At 38.6% G+C, this 21,561-nt stretch overlaps 1 protein-coding gene across 2 annotated transcripts in view; it reads left to right on the plus strand.

Moving 5' to 3' along the window:
- The window catches only part of GALNT7 (polypeptide N-acetylgalactosaminyltransferase 7), a 155,822-nt gene that overhangs the window by 62,890 nt on the left and 71,371 nt on the right, over positions 1 to 21,561 (plus strand). For both annotated transcript variants that reach the window (XM_031010019.3, XM_031010020.3), the window contains exon 2: positions 16,981 to 17,441. In XM_031010019.3, coding sequence (XP_030865879.1) covers positions 16,981 to 17,441 — 461 coding nt within the window. The remainder of the gene's footprint in view (positions 1 to 16,980; positions 17,442 to 21,561) is intronic.

Below are 21,561 nucleotides of genomic sequence, written 5' to 3' on the forward strand. Positions count from 1 at the left end.
AAGGCAAGAGTATTCATGAGCAATAGTTTGAACATCTAAAAATTCACAGTAGTACCTCAGTTGGAACAGTCTGCTTAATATAGGATGAAAAGCACTTTAGTCCTTACTTATGGGACAGACTGATTTAATTCTTTGTATCAAATTTTTAAAAATGTTTTTCCCTTTATTTCACAAGCTGTCAGGGGAAATCATGACCTAACACACTGAAGGAACAAAACACCTTTGACAGGCAGATCTCATTGTGCAGTGTCAGAATTGGCTTCTTTGGTGTAACTGGTTGCCAAAGATAGCCTTATAACATGATTTTAAAAAGCAGAATAAAGAGACATTAAAGTATATATTAATCGCATGTTTTAAAGGCCCCTCAAGTTAATTGTTTTTGTAAATTTCTGGGTTTCTACAAAGTAGAAGTCATTATCAAGCAGTCTTCTTGAAGTTGTTTAGCATTGTGGCCACCAGCACAGGATTAGGAGTCACAGGCCAGGGTTCAAACCTACATCAGTGGCTTACTGATTGTGTGACTTAATGATGTATGATCTCCTCTCTAATCTTTGGCTTCCTCAACTATAAAATGTGAGAGTAAAATTACAGGTCCTGTCTCACTGGATAGTTGCGAGGATTGGAGTATGTAACATACTTAATGGTGTCTAGTAGTTTTATTTTTTTAAATCAAAAATTGCACTGCTGTTGCCCCAAAAATCCATCTAAAAAACATAAAGCAGACCCTCCTTTAAATACATGGAGGCCAGGAAACATGTTTCCTGTTGAATAACTGTTATTATTTTTGTATATGGGAGTAGAAATAAGGAAACTAGAAATGGCACAGAATTTAGGAGAAAGGAAGACACATAATAGAAGCTCTTCCTGTGCAAAAGGAGCAAAAGACTAAGACTCTCCTCAATTAGAGCTTTTTAGTCTGGTTGGGGAAGAAAAACTAACATATAGGACAGTTAGAGAATTATAAAAATATTGAGTAGAAATTCATAAGAGGAAAAATATCACTGGAACTAGAGCAGATGGTGGGGGCTGAGTCTTTATAAATGGAATTGGAACTGAACTTAGAAGGAAGAGAGGAGGAAAGCAGGGCAGTGCTGTAGGCTAAGGCTGGTAAGTGAGCAAACCCTAGAGGCAGGACTGAAAATAATTTTTTAAAATCATCTCCTGAAGGGACGTGACTGACTAATGAGTACAGGGACACCTTGAGTGAGTACATAGTGGGTAACACTGAAGCCAGGCAAAGAGTTTGAGCCTGATTAGGGAGACTTTCAGTCTCTTAAAAAAAAAATCCCTGACATATACTAGAAAGCAGTGGTTTTTATAAATTTTTGATTGATACATATGAATTGTACATATGTATGGAGTGCATGGTATATTTTGATACATGCGTACAGTGTGTAATGATCAAATCAGGGTAATTAGGATATCTGTTACCTTGAACTTTTTTTTTTTTTAGAGACAGGGTCTTGCTCTGTTGCCCGGGCTGGAGGGCAGTGGCACGATCATAGTTCACTGCAGCCTCGAACTCCTGGCCTCAAGCAATCCTCCCACCTCAGCCTTCCAAGTAACTGGGACTACAGACACACACCACCATGCCCTGCTGATTTAAAAAAATTTTTTGTAAAGATGGGGGTATCTCTATGCTGCCGAGGCATGTCTCAAACTCCTACCCTCAAGAGATCCTCCTGCCTCAGCCTCCCAGAGTGCTGGGATTACAGGTGTGAGCTTGTAACATTCCTTTTCTTTGCGTTGGGAATGCCTCAGATCTTTTCTTCTAGCTATTTTGAAATGTACAATAAATTGTTGTTCCCTATGGTCACCCTAGTGTGGTACTGAACACTAGAACTTATTCCTTCTATCTAAGTGTATGTTTGTACCCATTAACCAATCTCTCTTTACCCCTTTCCCCTTCCCAGCCACTGTTAGCCATCATTCTACTCTACCTCGGTGAGATCCACTTTTTTAGCTCTCGCGTATGAGTGAGAACACGTGGTATTTGTCTTTCTGTGCCTGGCTTATTTCACATAGCATGATGACCTTCACTTCCATCCATGTTGCTGCAAATGACAGGATTTCTTTCTGTGGCTGAATAGTACTCCATTGTGTGTATACATACCACATTTTCTTTATCCATTCATCCACTGATGGACACTTAGGTTGATTCCGTATCTTGGCTATTGTGAATAGTGCTTCAGTCAACATGACAGTGCAGGTATCCTTTGATATATTAATTTCCTTTCCTTTGGATAAATATCCAGTAGTGGGATGGGTGGGTTGTATGGTAGTTCTATTTTTAGGTTTTTGAGAAACCTCCATACTGTTTTCCGTAATGGCTGTTGTAACTTACATTCTCACCAACAGTGTATAAGAGTTCCCTTACTCTGCATGTTTGCCAGCATTGTTATTTTTTGTCTTTTTGATAAGAACCTTTCTGACTCAGATGAGATGATACTTCATTGTGGTTTTGATTTGGATTTCCCTGATGATTAGTGATGTTGAGTATTTTTTCATATATCTGCGGTGTTTAACAGAGCTAAGTCTAAATGCAATATATAGAATAGGTTAAATGGGAGACACTGTTGGATTAATTCAGACTGCAGTGGTTGAGGATTTGGATCCCAAAGAAGAGAACAATGCCAGTATCTGCACCAATTCCATCTTTCCTATTACATCAGAGGGGGTGTCCGCCTCCCAGCCAGGCCAGTCCCCATGACTGCTTTGGCTCCCATCCCTTCTTCATTCTCAAGAACTTTCTACACTTGATTACCCCTTCTCTCACATGCTTTTTAATGTCTCACCCTTGCCTTTGCTTTTAAAAATCTTCAAGCTTTTCCTATTAAAAACAAACTAAATTTTCTCATTCCACTTCATATTTCTTCCAGCTGCCTCTTCATCTCTATTCATCCCTTAACAGGCAAATCAAGTTTTTCAAAAAATGTTGTCTATTCTTGTTTGTATCGTTTCCACATCTCCCAACTCCACACTTCCACTCACTCCAGTTGGGCTCTTGACACCATTACCCTGCCAAAACAGCTGTCACTGAAGTTATCATTCAGCTTCAACTTCATGTTACCAAATGCAATCCTCATCTTGCTTGGCTTCTCGACATAGTTCACCGTGCCCTGTGTCTTGAACACACTGTTTTGGTTTTCGGTTTTCTTTCCACATATTGGGCTAGTCATCTGTCTCTTCTATAGTCTCACCCTCTTCCATCAATCATGTAAGGGGTGAATTCCTCAAGGCGGGATCCAAGGTCCTCTCCTTTTCTCACTTTATAATCTCTCCATCATTCATCTTATTGGTTCTTGAGTCAATTATTATCTGCATAAAGATTTCTGCCAAATTATATTCTCCAGTCCAGACCTCTTCACTGAGCTATAAATTCTATGTTTCTGTCTCCTCTTGAATGTTTCAGAAGCACTTGAAATTCAGCATATCTAAAAGGGAACTCATCATCTTCAATTCTGGTCTATTTCAGTGTTTCCTCTCTCAGTGAATAGTATCCAGTTGTATAAGTTACAAATCTTAAAATCATTCTTCATACCTCCCTCTCCTTCATCACACATATCCAATCCATCATGATTGGATAGCAAAAGAAAACATTTGCTCATTTTACTTCGTAATTACTATAATTTGAATGTCTGTCCCCTCAAACCTCATGTTGTAATTTGAGTCCCAATTTTGGAGGTGAGGCCTAATGGGAAGTGATTGGGTCATGGAGGCAGATCCCTCATGTATTGTTTCAGTGCCATCTTCACTGTAATAAGTGAGTTCTCATTCTGTTAGTTACCAAAAGCACTGGTTATAAAACGAAACAAAAGAAAACAAAAAAAAAGAAACTGGCACCTCCTTCTCTCTGTATCTTGCTCCCTGTCTCGCCATGTGATCTCTGCACACACCTGCTTCCCTTCCCTACTGCCATGCATGTAAGCAGCCTGAGGCCCTATCAGAAGGAGATGCTGGTACCATGCTTCTTATACAGCCTGCAGAACTGTGAGCCAAATAAACCTCTTTTCTTTATAAATTACGCAGCTTCTGGTATTTCTTTATAGCAATACAAATGGACGAAGACACTAATTAACCCTTGAATCTGTCCACTTTCCACTTTTTTTCTTCCACCACCAAGATTCTTATCCAGACTACTGCTGTCTATTCTGGAATCTATCCTCAGTCACTCTGGCCTGTTTCCAGGTCTGTTCTCTTACTACTCAGCCAGGGGATTGTTTTCAAAATGCTTCTGTCCCTTCCAAGGTACATTAAAGCTATTAACTTACTTTTTACTGCTCTCAGATGAAGTCCAGATGCATTACCATGGACACCAGGCCTGGCTTGATCTAGCTACTACCTAATCTTCAGCCTCACCTTGCCCCAGGCACGCCTCACTCTGTACTCCAGCCATATCTAGTCCTTCTTTCTTGGCATAGGCCTTCCTGCTACAGGCACTTTGCACAACACGTTCTCTACCTGGGATACTCTTCCCTCCTCTCTTCACCTAAGTAACTTCTGTTCTTTCAGATCTTTGCTCAGTGATGTACTCATTCTCAAGAAAGCCTTTTCTTTTCTTTTCTTTTTTTCTTGAGACAGAGTCTTGCTCTGTTGTCCAGGCTGGAGTACAGTGGCACAATCTCTGCTCACTGCATGCTCCACTGCCCGGGTTCACACCATTCTCCTGCCTCAGCCTCCCAAGTAGCTGGGACTACAGGCACCCACCACCACGCCCAGCTAATTTTTGTATTTTTAGTAGAGATGGAGTTTCACTGTGTTAGCCAGGATGGTCTCGATCTCCTGACCTCATGATCTGTCTGCCTCGGCCTCCCAAAGTGCTGGGATTACAGGCGTGAGCCACCGCGCCCGGCCACAAGAAAGCCTTTTCTAACTTCCTAAATTGGATCAATTCTCCTTGAAGTTTCTTACAGCACCATGTTTATATGATTATTTGTTTATCTGTCTGCCCCACTGGACAGAAAGAGCCACAAAAGCAGGGATGTATTTGCTTACCTTTGTATCTCTGTAACCTGGTACATAGTAGGTACTCAGTACATATTTGTTAAACCATCAGTTAGGCATTTGAAAGGAATGTCTAGGGCACAGCAACAAGGGGATCACAAAAATGCTTTGTGTGCTCTAGAAGGTAGAAAGCAGTATGACAGATCCATCCTCTAGCTGGGTAGGAGAGAACCGTGAGGAGTCCGGAGGCCTTTCTAGTTCCATGCTCCTGGGGCCTCCACCGTTGTCTATCAGAGAGCTGGCGAGCGAGCCCCACTGTAGCACTGCCATTACCATACTTCCCTGGCCTGTACCTTCAGACTTTGTCATTCTTGTTACTTCAACATCATGACTGCAGTTTTTAGCCCTGTTGACCACTCCTGCCTTGAAATTCTCTCCCACTTTGCCTTCTGTAGTGTTTTATTTTTAAGTTTTTTCTTATCTCTCTGACAACATCTTGGCTTCTCTTCCCACTCATTTGCTCTATCCGAGTACTCATTCCAAAATTCAGCTTTGATCTCATGGTTCCCGTGTAAGAGGATAAAGTCTGAACCTCTCAGCAGTTCTTAAGAGACCCTCTGAGGAACTTGCCAGTATCTCAAGTTTCATCTCCTGCCCTTCTGTTATAGCAGATGATTTGGCATTCTCTAAGCACTCTGTGTTTTTATGATTTTGTGCCTTTTCCTCATGCCCCACCTTACATCCCCACCGCCTATGTACTGGGGAGCCTCTACTATTTTCAAAACGCAGATCAGGTCACTGAGGCCTGCTCAGGCATTCCCTTCCTCCAGGCTGTGACTCCCTTAGAGGCAAGGCCTTTTTCTATAACATGGCACTTTTATATAGAGTACCTGGCATATAGTAGACCTGTAATAAATATTCAGATAACAAAAAGGACAGTTCTTTTATCTTTTAATGATGCATGTAAATAGTAACCTGAATGACAAATAACACTCATGATAAACCAGAGTATCACTGAATAAGCATTCCTTCTTGAGAACAGACCTCTTGATAGTTAAAAAGTAAAATGTCAAAAAGTTTATTACATAAATAACCTTGATCTACTCTGACTATTTTTCTGTCTCACATAATTCTGTTACATTGTCACACCCTCCTAAAATGGATTTCTAGTCATGCCATGGTAATAAAATGTTGTTCTAGGCTTTAAAATGATACATCTGCCCTGAAAGCTTTGAGGTATTTTTTTCCCTGGGGTGGTTATTTTTTCAGATTTCCAAGAGAAGGTTATCATATACCAATCATAATGTATGTGTTGTAAAGCCACACATTGCAATACTTTTTTTATGAGCTGTTATGTAAGCCATGTTTCAGGGCAAAGCAGGGATGCAGTGGAGGAAGAGCCGTTTTATGCATTTCCAGCTGCACAAAGTAGTAACATTTCATGTGGCAGTGCTATATTCATTCTCGAGTTTCTCCCCTAGAGGGATAATAGGACATTGCTTTTTTGCCTTTCAAAAGGGTATAACAAACATTCTCTCCCAACACAAATGCCACATTTGACCTCATTCTGCTCTCAGTCAGTAAAATGTTTTTCTTAGTGTCATAAGAATTATTTTCTGTTGGTGACTTTAATTTCCTATAAGGTTTTTAGGAAGGTTTGGAAATCATTATATGGTTTCACTGGGTTTGCCAGATGTGAAGGAGGATTAAGAATTAAACTGTTTGCTTGGCTTTGGCTGGTATTAGATTATAAAATGCACTTTTATTGGAAACAAGAATCAAAGGATAGGCCTAAATAAGTACTTCCCTGGATTTAAAAAAAAAAAAGTGTTAACAGTGTGGTCTCCAGGGATTGATATTCGGAATGCTATTTTAAAATATTTTAAAGAGCATCGAGAAAAGAGAGTCTTAGCTCTTCTAGGTACTAAAGTAGGGTTGATTGGCACAAGCTGAAAGTTCACTCCAAAACATTATGTGAGTGGGCAGAAGAGGAGCAGATGTGACCTCATTTTCAATCAGTTCAGCTTTTAAGCCGTTCCCCTTTCTCCACCTGATGAAATGCTGTGGTTGTTCTTTTGAAGGGTCTGTTTAGCAGGGTTAATTTCTTATTATCCTACTAAGTCATTTGGTTTTTAAATGTATATTTCCTCTCTCCATGTGCATACATAATATATATGCATACATAAATTATTCATATGTTTAAAATTTCTCACAGATTTTATTTTACAATCTTTCTTTCATTACTTTGCTTTCACTTTTTTTCTCTTCACTTTGCCAATACCTTTCTTATTTTTAGACAGATCATTTTGTAGGAATAATGTGGTAAGATATTTCTTGTAAAATACTGACTTCTATTAAAATATTTTGTGTAATTTATGATATCTCATCTTTAGAATAAAAATGCTACTTAGGAGCTTTCTTTTTAAAATTCAGGAATTGCTTAGTTCCTAAACATGAAGAGTTAAAATCTACTAGATCCTTTTATTATTTCTAAAAAGTATAATTATCAGCCTTTTAGTACCTATGAGAGATGGACTTTTCAGTGGCATTCATATGCCTTGTGTTTATAGGCCTGTCTTGTCATACGTGCTCTTACCACTGAAATGATAGCATAAACTTTGACAAATGCAGTTTTATCACCTTTTGAAATATACTACAAAACGATGTATTAACTGTTTAATATTTATGTGTGATTTTTTTCAAGTTCAGTTCAAATCAGCTAAAGAGTTAATGTTAAATATTCACAATAAAAAATATTTTTTAAAACCTGTAATGCATATTTATGATTCAGTTGATGAGCCAAAGCATGAATTTTTATAAGGTCTCTGAAAGATAGAACTTACATAGATTTTATAAATATTTTCAAATTTCATGTGTTACATAGACTTCTTAATTAGTTGTCTATGATAACTTTGATCTGCTCCAATTAAACAGTCTTAAGAATAAAAGTTTTTTTGTAAAACAATAATCAATTTGTTGTTTATTTTTCTGTTGCAAAAATTAACCTGTATTTTGGTCCTTTAATTACTTGCTTGTTTTTAAAATTTATTCCCACTTGAGTATTAACTCATGTTTTTCTGACCTGATTTAGCAGGGAACTGTTTGCAAGATAAATTGGCCAAGAGAACTAAGACTAACATCAGCAGATTTACTTTTTCATGTTTAAATAAAGTACTCATTTTCCTTGAAGTGCCAACATGATTTATCCAAATCTGAGGAAGAGAAGAAACTAAAAAAAGGATTATTCAAATTTTAGATTTGTAGGGAAATAATGTTTTCACTTATCTCATTTGGATTCCCAAAATGCTAGCTTAAACCAAGCCAAGCAGTGGCATAAGATAATAGACCCAAAATCAGTTTATATTCCAGCAGGATAATAGATGAGCCACAGCTGGATGTTCTCCATTTACTCATCCATGAACAAACATGCACTGAGTACCTGCTGTCTACTAGGTACTCGGGACACACAGATAAATAATACACAGTATCTGTCCTCAAAGAGCCCTCACTTTGATTGGGGAGAAACATACAGATACTAAGGCAATACAGAAGTGCAATGTTAGAAATATTCACAGGTACGAAAGCCGAAAGTGCATCTGTGTAAACAAAACAAAACAAAACAAACAAAACAGGACCCAGGACCGTGGGAGGAGGGCAGAGTTTCCCAGGAGCTGGTTCCTGAGTTTAAATGTGCTGGTTTGAACTATTGTGTAGTTAATGGTAAGTTCACATTTACAAAATAGAACATTAGACATTACAGTGTTAACACAAAGAAGGGTTTTATATGAAATCTCCCTTTTTCCAGTAATAATTTTAACTTATATGTTGAGAATCGAAAGTTTTTATTTTGTAATTTACCATGATGCCTTTAAAATATGCCGTGCATTGTTATGGTTCTTTAAAAGTAAATTTAGCATAACTTTAGTAAATTAGATCACCTACTTTAGTTTGGATGAACTAAATTTTGTTCAAAATTGTACTATATACTTCTGAGTAAATATAACGGATTTGTTACCCATATTTACTAATATCACTGCCAAAACCACTTTTAAACTATACCTAATCACTGGAATAATCTAAAGTTCCAAAAGATCAAACTTGTGACTTAGAAGATTTTGTATTTCTGAAGTTTTTCTTCTTAATATAGCCTCTTATCTCTGAAACACTTTAAATAAATGTATATCATCTAAAGAAAGTTATACTTGTCCATTAAGATTGGGTTCTGGTAAAATAAAGGTAATATTTCTTGTCAGTTGAAGAGCAATTTTCCTAAAGCCTGAGTGAAGAGGTGCCTCCCCACCAGAAAGTATATTCACTCACAATGTCCAGTGATCTGAGATTAAATGTCAAATACTTACTAATGTATCTACTTGAAATAGAGATGGCAATGGAAAGTGGACACTGGCTAATTTTTTTTTTTTTTTTTGAGACAGGGTTTCGCTCTTGTGCCCAGGCTGGAGTGCAATGGCGCAATCTCAGCTCACTGCAACCTCTGCCTCCCGAGTTCAAGAGATTCTCCTGCCTAGGCCTCCCGAGTAGCTGGGATTACAGGCATGTGTCACCATGCCTGGCTAATTTTTGTATTTTTAGTAGAGGTGGGGTTTCTCCATGTTGGTTAGGCTGGTCTCGAACTCCAGACCTCAGGTGATCTGCCCAGCTTGGCCTCCCAAAGTGCTGAGATTATAGGCATGAGCCACCGTGCCCAGCCGAAACTAAGACTGGGGATACCATCAGTGCATAATTATTGTCCAAAGACAGAACATATGGGACTAATGTGTCAGTGTTTTTTATATACTAAATTGAAATAAATCTGGTGGGAACAAACCTGTTTAACCCTTGTTTGGCTTCTTCAATGATTTTAAATGCTTAGAACGGTTCAAAGTTTTTCACATTGAGATCCAGCTCCCCATCTTTCACCTGGAGGAAGAAGCTCTGTGGGGGGTTAGAAACAGGGGGATGGCTGTGCATGCTTTGCTTCTGTTTAAAAAGGGAATTCAGTCTCCAGAAGGGAGGGGATTGCACTGGATGCTTGGAGCAGGCATCAGAACATGTAGATGGTTTTGGATAATCTTCATATGAGGTTATCTTCAATAACTCAAAGAGTTGATTGACAAAAAATAGTTGATTAGCCAGGCACAGTAGTTCATCCCCTGTAATCCTAGCATATTGGGAGGCCGAGGTAGGAAGATCGCTTGATCCCAGTAGTTCAAGACCAGCCTGGGCAACAAAGTGAGACCCCATCTCTATTTAAAAAAAAAAAAAAAAAAAAAAAAGAAGAAGAAGAAAGAAAGAAAAGAAATAGTTGATATTTTTCTAATGAGCATGTAGTATTTTTGGTACATTTAATTTTCCTGTTAAGTCAGGCAAATCACGAAATTATACTAATGATGTGGGAGAAATTGCATTAAAACTGGGGAAAAGAGCCCAAGACTTAAAACTTACCTCATCTAGATATTCTGTAGTTGATAACAATTACTGTACAGAATGCAGAGATCTTTAGAAAATTATTGTGTTGATACAGATGGGGACTTCTTTTAAGAATTCCAAATGGTAATGCATAAAAATCCTAAGATTGGTTAACAAGTTGCAAAATTGTGAGATTTATTGGGACACTCTTATATAATGGAAATCTTCCTTTTATTCAGATGACTAGGTGATCAAAAATGTGATATAGACAACTTTTTAAGAAGATACCTTTGTTTTTGAAACAGGGTCATGCTCTGGTCCCCAGGCTGGAGTGCAGTGGCACAATCATGGATCCCTGCAGCCTAGGAAGATACTTATTTATTTCAGTGTTCTTCATTATAGTACAGGATAGATCTGTATTATATACTGTATTATATATTTTGCTTGTTTGGTTAAAGGGGGGTGGCATTTAATTGGCTCAAAATGCCCCCTTAGAAACCCGATAAAATCTTCCCAGTAGGTGGCTAAAACTGCTTCACAGACTTGCCCACTTGTAACTGCAGTTACCATAGTATATTAGAAGTCTTGAGATAAAAATAAAAGATATAACTATCAGCTATTCCATAATAGGCATCACTCCATTGTCAAGAGTCCCAGTGTTTCAATCCGTAAAGTAACTTTGGGACGAACTGGTTTACCCTGTAGTACTCAGCCTGGTTACCCGGCTTAAGTTTAATATACAGTATTAGAGTTGCTGACCTTGATTTCTTTTAGTGGAGCATTATGATGTCAACTCTACTATTTTCTCTATTTTGTTACCCTTTGGTTTATATCTTGGCCTGATACTTAAAGAAAGGGAAAAAAAAGATAAAGAAGAATAGCAATTCCTCTAAGCGAGTCTATTTCTTTGAGCAGATAATTCTTACCAGAATATCATACTTTAAACCACACCTAGGGCTTATATAGAATTTTTATATTTCCATAGTTACCTGAAAGCACAGTTCATCCATTTTCAGTTCTGCCCTAGTTGCTAACAGAGGCATTGCCATTGGAAAGTGGCCTTCAATCTCTTTCTAGTTTAGGGATATTAAAATATACTTGGAAATGGGTCCTTTCCTGTATGGATGACATTCTAGATATTTAAGGACTGGTAAGGTCTCTGTTTAATCTTGGGCTTATCCATTTTAAGCCCTGATTAAGCACAAATTCCTTGACCATGCCCAGCAGGGCTACAGCTCACAATGCAGTCATCGCTCAGTGCTCTGAAAGGAGCAAGACATGGAGGTCTTCAGTCAGCCGGAAATGTCTAGTCCATCCAACTGTAACTAAGCAGAGAGAAAGAAGTGTACTGAGGCTGGTGCACTCCACATTCCCACCCACATCCTGCCACATGTTGGTGAGAGTCTGGGGAGCCCCAGCCTACTAGCACGCCTTGTTCCCTCTGAATTTCTGGAACTTATTTATTTTTACCACCTCCCTCTCTGCTTTCTGTGTCCATTCCTTCTGCTCCTTTTAGGTAACTGCAGCCAGAGAAAGGATGCTGATAGGATTTTTCTGATGAAAGGTGTTTTTGATCGAGAGAGTTAAAATCACAGAATGAAGTTTGGCTTGTTACACCTTTAAATTCTGTGGCTCATGAAGAATGATAACCAAGTAATGTGCATGTTGTTCAAGCAGTGGCCCTCTCCTAAAGCTAAGTCGTCATTTCTCAAGAGATCATGTGACTGCATAAGCTCATCATTAAAAGCTTAGTTTTCTAGGCTTCACCTGTGATTTCAAATTCAAACAAGCCTATGTTACTGTCATTTGCTCTAAAGACCATTTTTCTAAATCCCTTTGGATTTATATTATCTCTACCAAGGCATGGCCATCTTGGAAAAATACTACATATAAGCAGGATTTGGGGGTAAGAAGGGGCACTTTGTAAGTTGTAAGGTGGATGGTTACTAGCCTCACCTTACTTCTGGTAATCCATATTACCATCCAGTGATAAGTGGTTATATTTTTCAGTCCATTTCCACCTTTATGAACATACTGATCTTGGAAAATTATCTACTCATCCTCTTTTCCATTTCTGTTTAACAGTGATTCATTGGTTTGGGCTGTAGAGTGGATCAGCTGGTGTTTACGAAGGTATCATAGTACCAGTGAGTCACAGAGGCATCTACTGATTCTCATTCACTCTCAGAAAGGAGGAGTATGTAGCTTTCCTCCTCAGGGGAGTAAAGTATTACACCACTTTATAGCCGTTGTTTGAATCATATAATTAAGATTTGATGTGATTATTCTTAGTTGACTTGGGGTTAGACAGACAATTCTTGTATTTGGTTTTGCCTTCAGATTTAATGACATGCAGCCTCTGAGAAGTGAGCAAATTCAATTTTTCTGGTGCTATTATATGGCATTATTAAAAGTACAGTGCCGTGTAGGGAATATAGAGTTATGTTCTTGGTGAATTCATAAGGTATTGCCAGTACAGGTCTATCTGGTTTAAGCCCTGCTCTCCCATTTTGTATTTTCCATTCTTTATCTCCCCTTTTCTTTTCGGAGTCTATCTTACCACCAAAGCAGAAATTTTAGGATTCATTCATTTATTCAGTGAGTATTTACTGAGGAATTATGTGCCAGGATAAGCATTGGGCATGCAGTGATGCGTACGATGGACATAGCCTCTGCACTTTCACAGAACTTACAGTCTAGTGCAGGGATTAGGGGACCAAATCCAGCCCAACACCTGTCTCTGTAAATACATGGTTACTGGAACACAGCCATACTCATTCATTTACATATTGTCTATGGCTGCTCCCACACTGCAGAGGCAGACTCGAATAATTACCACAGGGACCCTGTGGTCTGCAAAGCCAAGCATGTTTACTACTTAACCCTTTGAAGAAAAAGTTAGCTGACCCCTCTCTCATGGATAATGCTGAAGACATTTCATAAATGCAGTCTAGAACTGGAAAAGCCTTGCCAACCCCCTTGAGGAGTGTGTATTCTCCAGAGGGCAGTGGGCTACTGCTGGAATATGGTAAGCAGGGAAAGAAACATGTTGATGTATGAATTTTAGAAAAGTCCCTGTGGCTGCTGTGTAGGAAGTATGTGTCAGGGCGAGAAGCACTAGGTCATAGTAGTTAAGAGTGTAGATCCTGAGCCAGACTATTTGGATTGAAATTTTGACTCTACTACATACCGATTCTAATCTTAGGTAACTTCCCTGTCAGATGTCCCATCTATAAAATAGACATGGCAATCATAGTACCTAACTCATGGGATTGAATAAGTTAATGTATGTGAAGCACTTAGGACACAGTGTTTACCATCATCACTATTATTCCTATTGTAATCTTTTTCAGAGGTGAGGGTGCCTGAATTAAGGCAGTAGCAGTGAGGATGATAGAAAGAAGTGGCCAGATGGAGGCTCTACACAGGTGATAGAATTGACAGGAATTTATGATTAATTGGATGTCAGAAGGGTAGATAAAAGAGAATAAAAAGTTGAGGGTGATTGCAGGTTTTGGATTTCATCAGTTGAGTGAATGGTGGTTTCAGTCCCTGAAGTAAGGAGACAGTTAGTGAAACAGGCTTGTGATGTGAGGTGAATGATAGGTTCAGTTTTTAGTATGTTAAATTTAGGTACTAGAGAGATATGAATAGAAATGTTCAGGAAGAAGTTGCCTGTAAGGTTTTGAGTTCAGAAAGGTGATACAGGCTGGGGAAATGGATGTAGCAGTGATCACTATAAAACTGGTCACTGAGTTTGGAAGAGAATGAAATAACCTAGAATGAGGATGGAATGACAAATAGACTAATAACAGAACCCTGAAGAACACTAACAGTTTAAGATTAGACAAAGAACCATTAAGTCAAAAAAAAAAAAAAAAACAACTTTTGGAGGAAAATAAACATGAATTTTTAATCCATTAAAATTTCTGTCATTGAAATAGTTGAATTTGAAAAATATTTAAATTTGCAATTTTGGTATTAGCATAGGTCAACCTAAACTATGGCGTGTATTTCACAATTTGATTTCATGTACTATCATATTCTGTATTCTTCTAATATTCAATTTCTTCTCTATGGAACATTAGGTAACTTAGTGGATTCTATGGCTATGGATGCTGACATCATATGAGCTGTTCCAACTACTCTTCTATATTTAATAACATTTCCTTACCTCCCTGTTTATCAGTTCACTTGAGCCTGTGAAAGGAAAAACTGAAGTGGAGGAGAATGTCTTTCTCCTTTTTGTGTATTACTTGTTTCAGCATCAACAACTGGGAACCAGTTTGTTACAACATTTTATAATGATATCTCTATATTAATTTACTTACAACACTAACATAAGTAAGTATAATTTTGGAAGGAGCCAGGAGATAAATTGGAGAAACGAACACTTTTTCCATCATCAGAATCACCCCTTACCTCTCTCTTACAGTCATGCGTGCCTTACACTTTACTTAGTTAATTCCCAAGAGAATCTTCAGTCCTTCCTGAATATGATTTCCAGCAAAACAGCCTTCTACTCACTTACTCTGACCCTTAGTATGGCTCACAGGTTAGGCTCAAGCTAAGTCTCTGACGTGGGACAATCAGAAGGCTGACCTAGAGGCTTTCTCAACCCTGTACCACACATGCCTGAAGAAAGGCATCACATTTATACAATCAGGCTGTGTTGCCTTTTCTATTTAGGGGGGAACTTGTGAAAAACTTTGAAATGCTCCCAAAAGATGGCTGTCTAACTCAACTTTCCAGCTTATCTCACCCTTTCCTATTTTACAATCCTGAAAATTACAGAAAACTGAGAGTGATGCAAAGGACTCTTGCCCATTGAAATGGAAATAGTTCTGGTGGAATGCAATTGATTATTGCCCTATGCAGAGTGACCAATTTAACCAGATTTGCATCTATTTGTAAATTCTTTGCAATATTCTTGATGTTTATGTTTGTCCTTTGGATTTATTTTTGAACCAGTTGTAATATCTTACAGGTTCCTTTTTTAATGAATTAGTTAAAATTTATGTCCCATCTTCAAAAAAAATTATCTTGTTATATATACACATGTATGTTTATGCATGCATATCACATCTGTAGAAAAATTCACAAGAAGTTGGTAGCTGTAATTACCCCTGCAGAAGGAAAGGCAGAAAAGCTTGCTTTTCACTACACTCCCTTTTGGATGTCTTGAATTTTGTGTTATATGCCTATGTTACCTAAACAAATAGAAAATTTTTAAAAATTTCTTTTTGAACTCTTGAAAATCAAGACTTAGCGGTCCCTTAACTACTAATTTCACATCTGAAATAACTGACTTTCTATAAAGGTTTTTGCCTCTAAATAAACTACTAATAGAGAGCAGCCTACACATCATCATCATACTTAGAGACTTACTTTTGTATTTTTTAAGGCAAACTAGTAAACTTTACTTTTCAAGGTAGCTCTAACCCCGTAGAAAGATTTTGGTCGGGTGGTGCTAATTCTATGACTAATCTGTTGGGGAATCACACAGTTTTAGTGTAGAGGGAAGTGGCAGACCCATCAGCCTATTTTGCATTTATTCTGTATGCACCTTGCCTCTTCACCAGCTGTGTCCTCTATAATCCCCTTGTCTAATTATAACGAGCAGCCCTCCCATTAAGCCAGTGATTCTCAGGCTTAGATGTATATTAAAATCACCAGGAGTGCTTTTAAAAATCGAAATGCTTAGACCAATTGAATCACAATGTCTGAGGGTAAGACACAGACATTGGCATTTTTTAAAGCGATCAAGGTGATGCCAATGTTGAGAAACAGTGTCTTGTGCAAAGAATGGCACTGGCTTAGGAAAAAACTTAACAAATAATACCTCAGAAGCAAAAGCACTCAGGATATCTGACTGGAAGATCTGCATAGGTGATGAAGACGGCCCAAACAGGAAAGAGAGGCACCCTTTACTGTGAATGAATATCCTTGTACAAAGAATCTGTTTTGACCCATGCTGCTTCTGGAATGGGGCAAACTAGATATGGGGGAGTGGTTTAAAAGCCCAAGCTGACTTAGTTACAGGTATGAGCTTTTTTTATACTTCTGAATTCAGATAAACTCTCAGTGAGTAAAAAATACCAAATCGGGACTCTGCATATCCCCGCCTTGTTCCTCTGCCATTTGGGGCACTGAGCCAGCCTGCTGACAGTGACATCCATCTAATACCACTGCCACCATATGGTTGTGCTACCGACAAAAGGTTATATTTATCACATACGGTACAACTGGGAAAACCACATACTGTACAAATATGACCTATTAAGCATCTGTTTTAATCAAAGATTCTAGAACTTCTTTGCTCTAACCCTTAAAAATATGCTTTATTAAGAGGTCTTTGATAGAGAAGTAGATTTGTAAAAGGGAGAAGTAAAAATGCATCCTTTCATTAATTTTGAAATAGTAAGGCGAGGAGATAGGCTATTTCTTGGTATTTCTTCTCTACCCTGAAAGATATCTCCTAATGGGAAGTCCTGATTAATGGCCCGCTTGTATTCCAAACTGTTTTATTGTTGCCTCAGCCTTTTTTAAAACCTGAAAATTGGTCTCATGAGCTCTACTGTGGTGGTTTGCCTTCATGTACTCATTGTATATCCCCTCCCTTTTGTATAGGAAGACAGAGATGTCAATGACCCCATGCCCAACCGAGGCGGCAATGGACTAGCTCCTGGGGAGGACAGATTCAAACCTGTGGTACCATGGCCTCATGTTGAAGGAGTAGAAGTGGACTTAGAGTCTATTAGAAGAAAAAACAAGGCCAAAAATGAACAAGAGCACCATGCTGGAGGAGATTCCCAGAAAGATATCATGCAGAGGCAGTATCTCACATTTAAGCCTCAGACATTTACCTACCATGATCCTGTGCTTCGCCCAGGGATCCTCGGTAACTTTGAACCCAAAGAACCTGAGCCTCCTGGAGTGGTTGGTGGCCCTGGAGAGAAAGCCAAGCCATTGGTTTTGGGACCAGAATTCAAACAAGCAATTCAAGCCAGCATTAAAGAGTTTGGATTTAACATGGTGGCAAGTGACATGATCTCACTGGACCGCAGCGTCAATGACTTACGCCAAGAAGAGTAAGCACACATCCTCTTCTTTCTAAAAATGGGGCAACTGTTGTTTTCATAGGTTTTTAGGTTTAGTTAGATTGTTAGAATGAAGAAATTATTGATGCCTTTATTTCAAGGAAATAAGAGGATCTTTGAACAGCAAAATGGTCAGAAGGAGGCAGTCCCTCCATTTATGCCATTGTATTGAAGGTGGGCTGTATAAAATTCCGGGGCCCTCTATGTCAGTGCTATTCAAAATATGGTCCCCAGACTGGCACTGGTCAATAAATTTTTTGTTACCAGTCCACAGTGAGAAAATGAGCTTGCACCAGGATGTAAGTCAACTACACTATTAAATATTTTGTTTAGTTTAAGTGACAATTTTTTAATAGCAAAACTTCCTTGATTTGTTGATTTTCATTCTGGAGCAAGTGCCTTATCTTGTTGTGGAACAATAGCAAACAGTAACAGTGTTCTGGGTGTCTCGCATCATTAACTAGATTTATGTTTCCTTTAATTTTTTTCCTCAGTACTGAAACTGGAAATTGAAACACTTTACTATATGCAAAAGTAACACTCAGATAGATAAAACTGTGACCTAAGATTTCCAATTCTTTTCATGTAGTATGATTTTTAAATGAAAGATTTTCAGCTCTTAACTTTTGATGGATAGTGATTACTGAATGAACTCAAAGCTTTTCTCTTTCAGTTTATTCAATAACTGGTTCTACTACTATAGGATCTACATAGCTTTCATTAATGTAGTTGGAAATTTAATTCACTGCTACTAGAAAACACTCAAAATGTATTCCTGATGATGTATTGTTAGCATAATCTTCATTTTTAAAAGGTTAATACAGCAGGTGCTCACACTCCCATACCTGTTCACATACACGTATGCATGTACACACACACACTCACACCTATTCACCAGCATTCTTTATGACCGCTAAGTAAAATCCTGTGTCCAATATAATGCCATTCAATAGACTTTGAGCATTCCTGTACATTTATTGGTAAACGTGAGAAGAGATGAGTGAAATGTGCAAAGAAAGTAGGAGTGGAAGTGCAGCAGTGTGATGGTCAGTGATACAACCTCTTATACAGAGAACAGTCAGAGCATCTCCCGGGGCTGTGAAGGAAGAATCTTAAGAGTAATTTATTCCCAGTAGAGACTTGCCTAGTCATAGATAGCATTGCCAGATTTAGCAAATAAAAATACAAGATGCCCAATTAAATTTGAATTTCAGATAAATGGTGAAAAAGTTTAGTATATGTTCCAAATATTGCATGGGACATACTTAAAAATTTTTTTAAATTGGATTTCCCTGAAATCCAGTTTTAACTCGGTGTTCTGTGTTTTATCTGGCAGTCTTAGGAGATAAAGATGGTTGTTAAAGAGTTACAGCTGCCATGTGAGGACCCTTTAGGACCCCTAACAGGATCTCGAGTCCCTCATCTAGAGCGTGTCTCAGTTATCCTCAGTGCAGCACTCAGTCAGATCCCTCATCTCTGTTACAGAGGTGCTTTGCGAAATGACTGGTGGCATTTCATCACTGTAATGAGGGAGAAGGGAAGGGAGTCTAACATTTATTGACTTTCTGCTGCAGGCTGGGACTTAGTATAAGTTATTGAATTCTCACAACCAAATTGTGAGAGAGCTCTTACCTGTGTGTGTGAAGTCTGAGGCTCAGACAGAGTTGTGACTTCTTTGCATTTACCTAGAAGAATGGCAAAACTGTGAGTCGCCCCCTAGGTGATTTGGTGTGAAAGCCCCTTTGTTTCCATCACTGCACACCTGAGGTATATATCTGTCTCTGAGTAGTGTACCTCAGTGCAGATGTTACAATCAGAGGGTGAGCTTAACAGTGTGGAAACAAGAGATTTTAGCACATAAACTGTTTATTTAAAAATATGTCACTTAAAACACCAATATAAATATAGCTAACTTTTCAATATAAGAAATAAGAAAATTAAATGATGTACAAGGCTTAAAGCAGGGCACAGGATTTAGAGACATCCTCTGTGCCTTCCTCCCCTTCACCCCTCACGTCCAGTCCATCAGCAAGGCCCCTTGGTTCTGCCACCAAAATGTAGCCCAGATCACTTCTGAGGTCCGCTTCTTTCCTCTCCTCTGCCTCCACCTGAGGCCATGCAACCATCATCTCTCCTGGAATCCTGCAGAAGTCTCCTTACTGGTCTTTCCATTTCTACTCTTGCCTCTTACTGTCTTTTCTTTCAGACAGAAATCAGTGTGGTCTTTTAGAAACCCAAATCTAAAACCATTCTGTGCCTTCCCATTGCACTTAAAACCCAAACTCCTAATGTGCAGCAGCCCCCACGCTGTGGCCCTTACCCACCTTGCAGACCTCTTCTTGCTACTATACTTCTTGCCCACATAGTCCAGCTGTGCTGGCCTGTCTCAGGTCTTCTGCATATGCTCTTCCCTCCTCCATGAATGCTTGTTCCTTTCTTCCCATGACGGGCTGGCTCCTTCCCATCCTTTAGGCCTCTCTTGCACTTCTCTAACCATGCTGTCTAATTTGCTAAGGCCCCACTTTATTCTCTATTACTTCTCTTTAGCCATTTTGTTCATGGTATCTATCAAATTTTATAATTAGATATTGGTTTATTAAGTTGTTTATTGGCTGTCTTTCTCATTAGATAAGTTCCTAAGAGCAAGAACTATGCCTATTTGTAAGCCTAGTAACTGACAAGTAGGAACTCAGTAGTAGTACCCAGCTGGTAAATATCTGTCGAGAATGAATGAACGTGTGAATGAAATCAGCCAGCGTTCAAACCTTGATGCCATCACTAGATGTGAGATCTTTGACCAGTTACTTGTCCTCTCTAACCCTCAGTTACCTAAACCTTAAGACAGATCTAACCATACCAATCTCTCAGGATTAGCATTAGAATTAAATGACGTAATTGACTACAAAAAGCCTTTTATTAGCCTGTTGGTTAGAAACCTGAGTATTATTAGCTGTTTTTACTGCTATGGTATTTTCTTCATTACCTTGTTGTCAACATTCGAATGTTTTCAGTTACTATTTAGCTTTGATAGGCTCTGTTGCTTTTTGGAAAACATAAATGTCACACACTGCCTTATCTACATCCTCTTGCTTCTACTAGTACCTTCCATGATGCTAAAGCCTTCATCTCCTTTGAAAATTTCAGACACACTGATTTCCATGGGAACCTCGCATCTCTGAGTCCTCCTTGCACCCCGCAGTTTCCTTCCTGTCTCCTTTCTTTCCTTCTTCCATGCCTTGCATAGCCAGTTGTGTCCCATGTTCTTTCCTCTGGCACAACTGGAGCAGTGCCTAGAAATAGGACATTGCATGTTTTTGTGTATTATTTCTGTAAATATTGTGTCTCCAGTAAAATTAAAAGGCCCAAATCTATTTTAGTAAATGCTCCTAAGCCTCTCTTTGAAATCCTATACTAGTGATAAAAGTCATTTTTTAGTATTTCAAAATGCCCAAATATAATAAATCCCAGAAACTTTTTTAAACTGAATCCAAATTATTTTTTAAACTGGATTCTTTCTCCCACTTAAAAAAAATGAGATAGGCTTCATTCCTTTTTGAACACTTACAATTCAATGTAGGGTATAACATACTTTTCTAAGTAAAATTATTTATACTTTAGAATGTGGACAATCTTTGGGATTTTTCTCTAAAATAATAACCAACCATGAATAAAAATCGCCTAAGTGTTGCATATTACCTAATATGCGTATTAGCACTTGTCTGCTTTTACTAGCAACATATTGAAAACATATCACACATCCATATTGTACACATGAGGATGCACCCTTCTTCATCCTCATCCCTCATGGGGAATGTACTTGGAGCCCCTCAGAAGCTGGCTTGCTGTGGCTGGCTTTTTGCCACTTCAGAACACAGGCCCTAACAGCCTTGTTCTCCTGCCTCTGTCTGTCATAGAAATGAGGCACCTGCATAGCTTAGAGACCAGGCTTGGGCTGTTTGTCCAGCTGTGACATCTGACACTGTGGTTAGCTTGTTCGTTCTTGCGGCTGTTGTGTAGTCTTTGTAGATGAATGTTCTCTTCCCTAGAAACAGGAGAGAACTGTCCAGCTGCTGGCATGACTCACACTTCTGTATGTGATAGCTTTGAATTA

Source organism: Gorilla gorilla, chromosome 3 (genome assembly GCF_029281585.2).
Source record: "Gorilla gorilla gorilla isolate KB3781 chromosome 3, NHGRI_mGorGor1-v2.1_pri, whole genome shotgun sequence".
NCBI classification, from domain to species: Eukaryota; Metazoa; Chordata; class Mammalia; order Primates; family Hominidae; genus Gorilla; species Gorilla gorilla.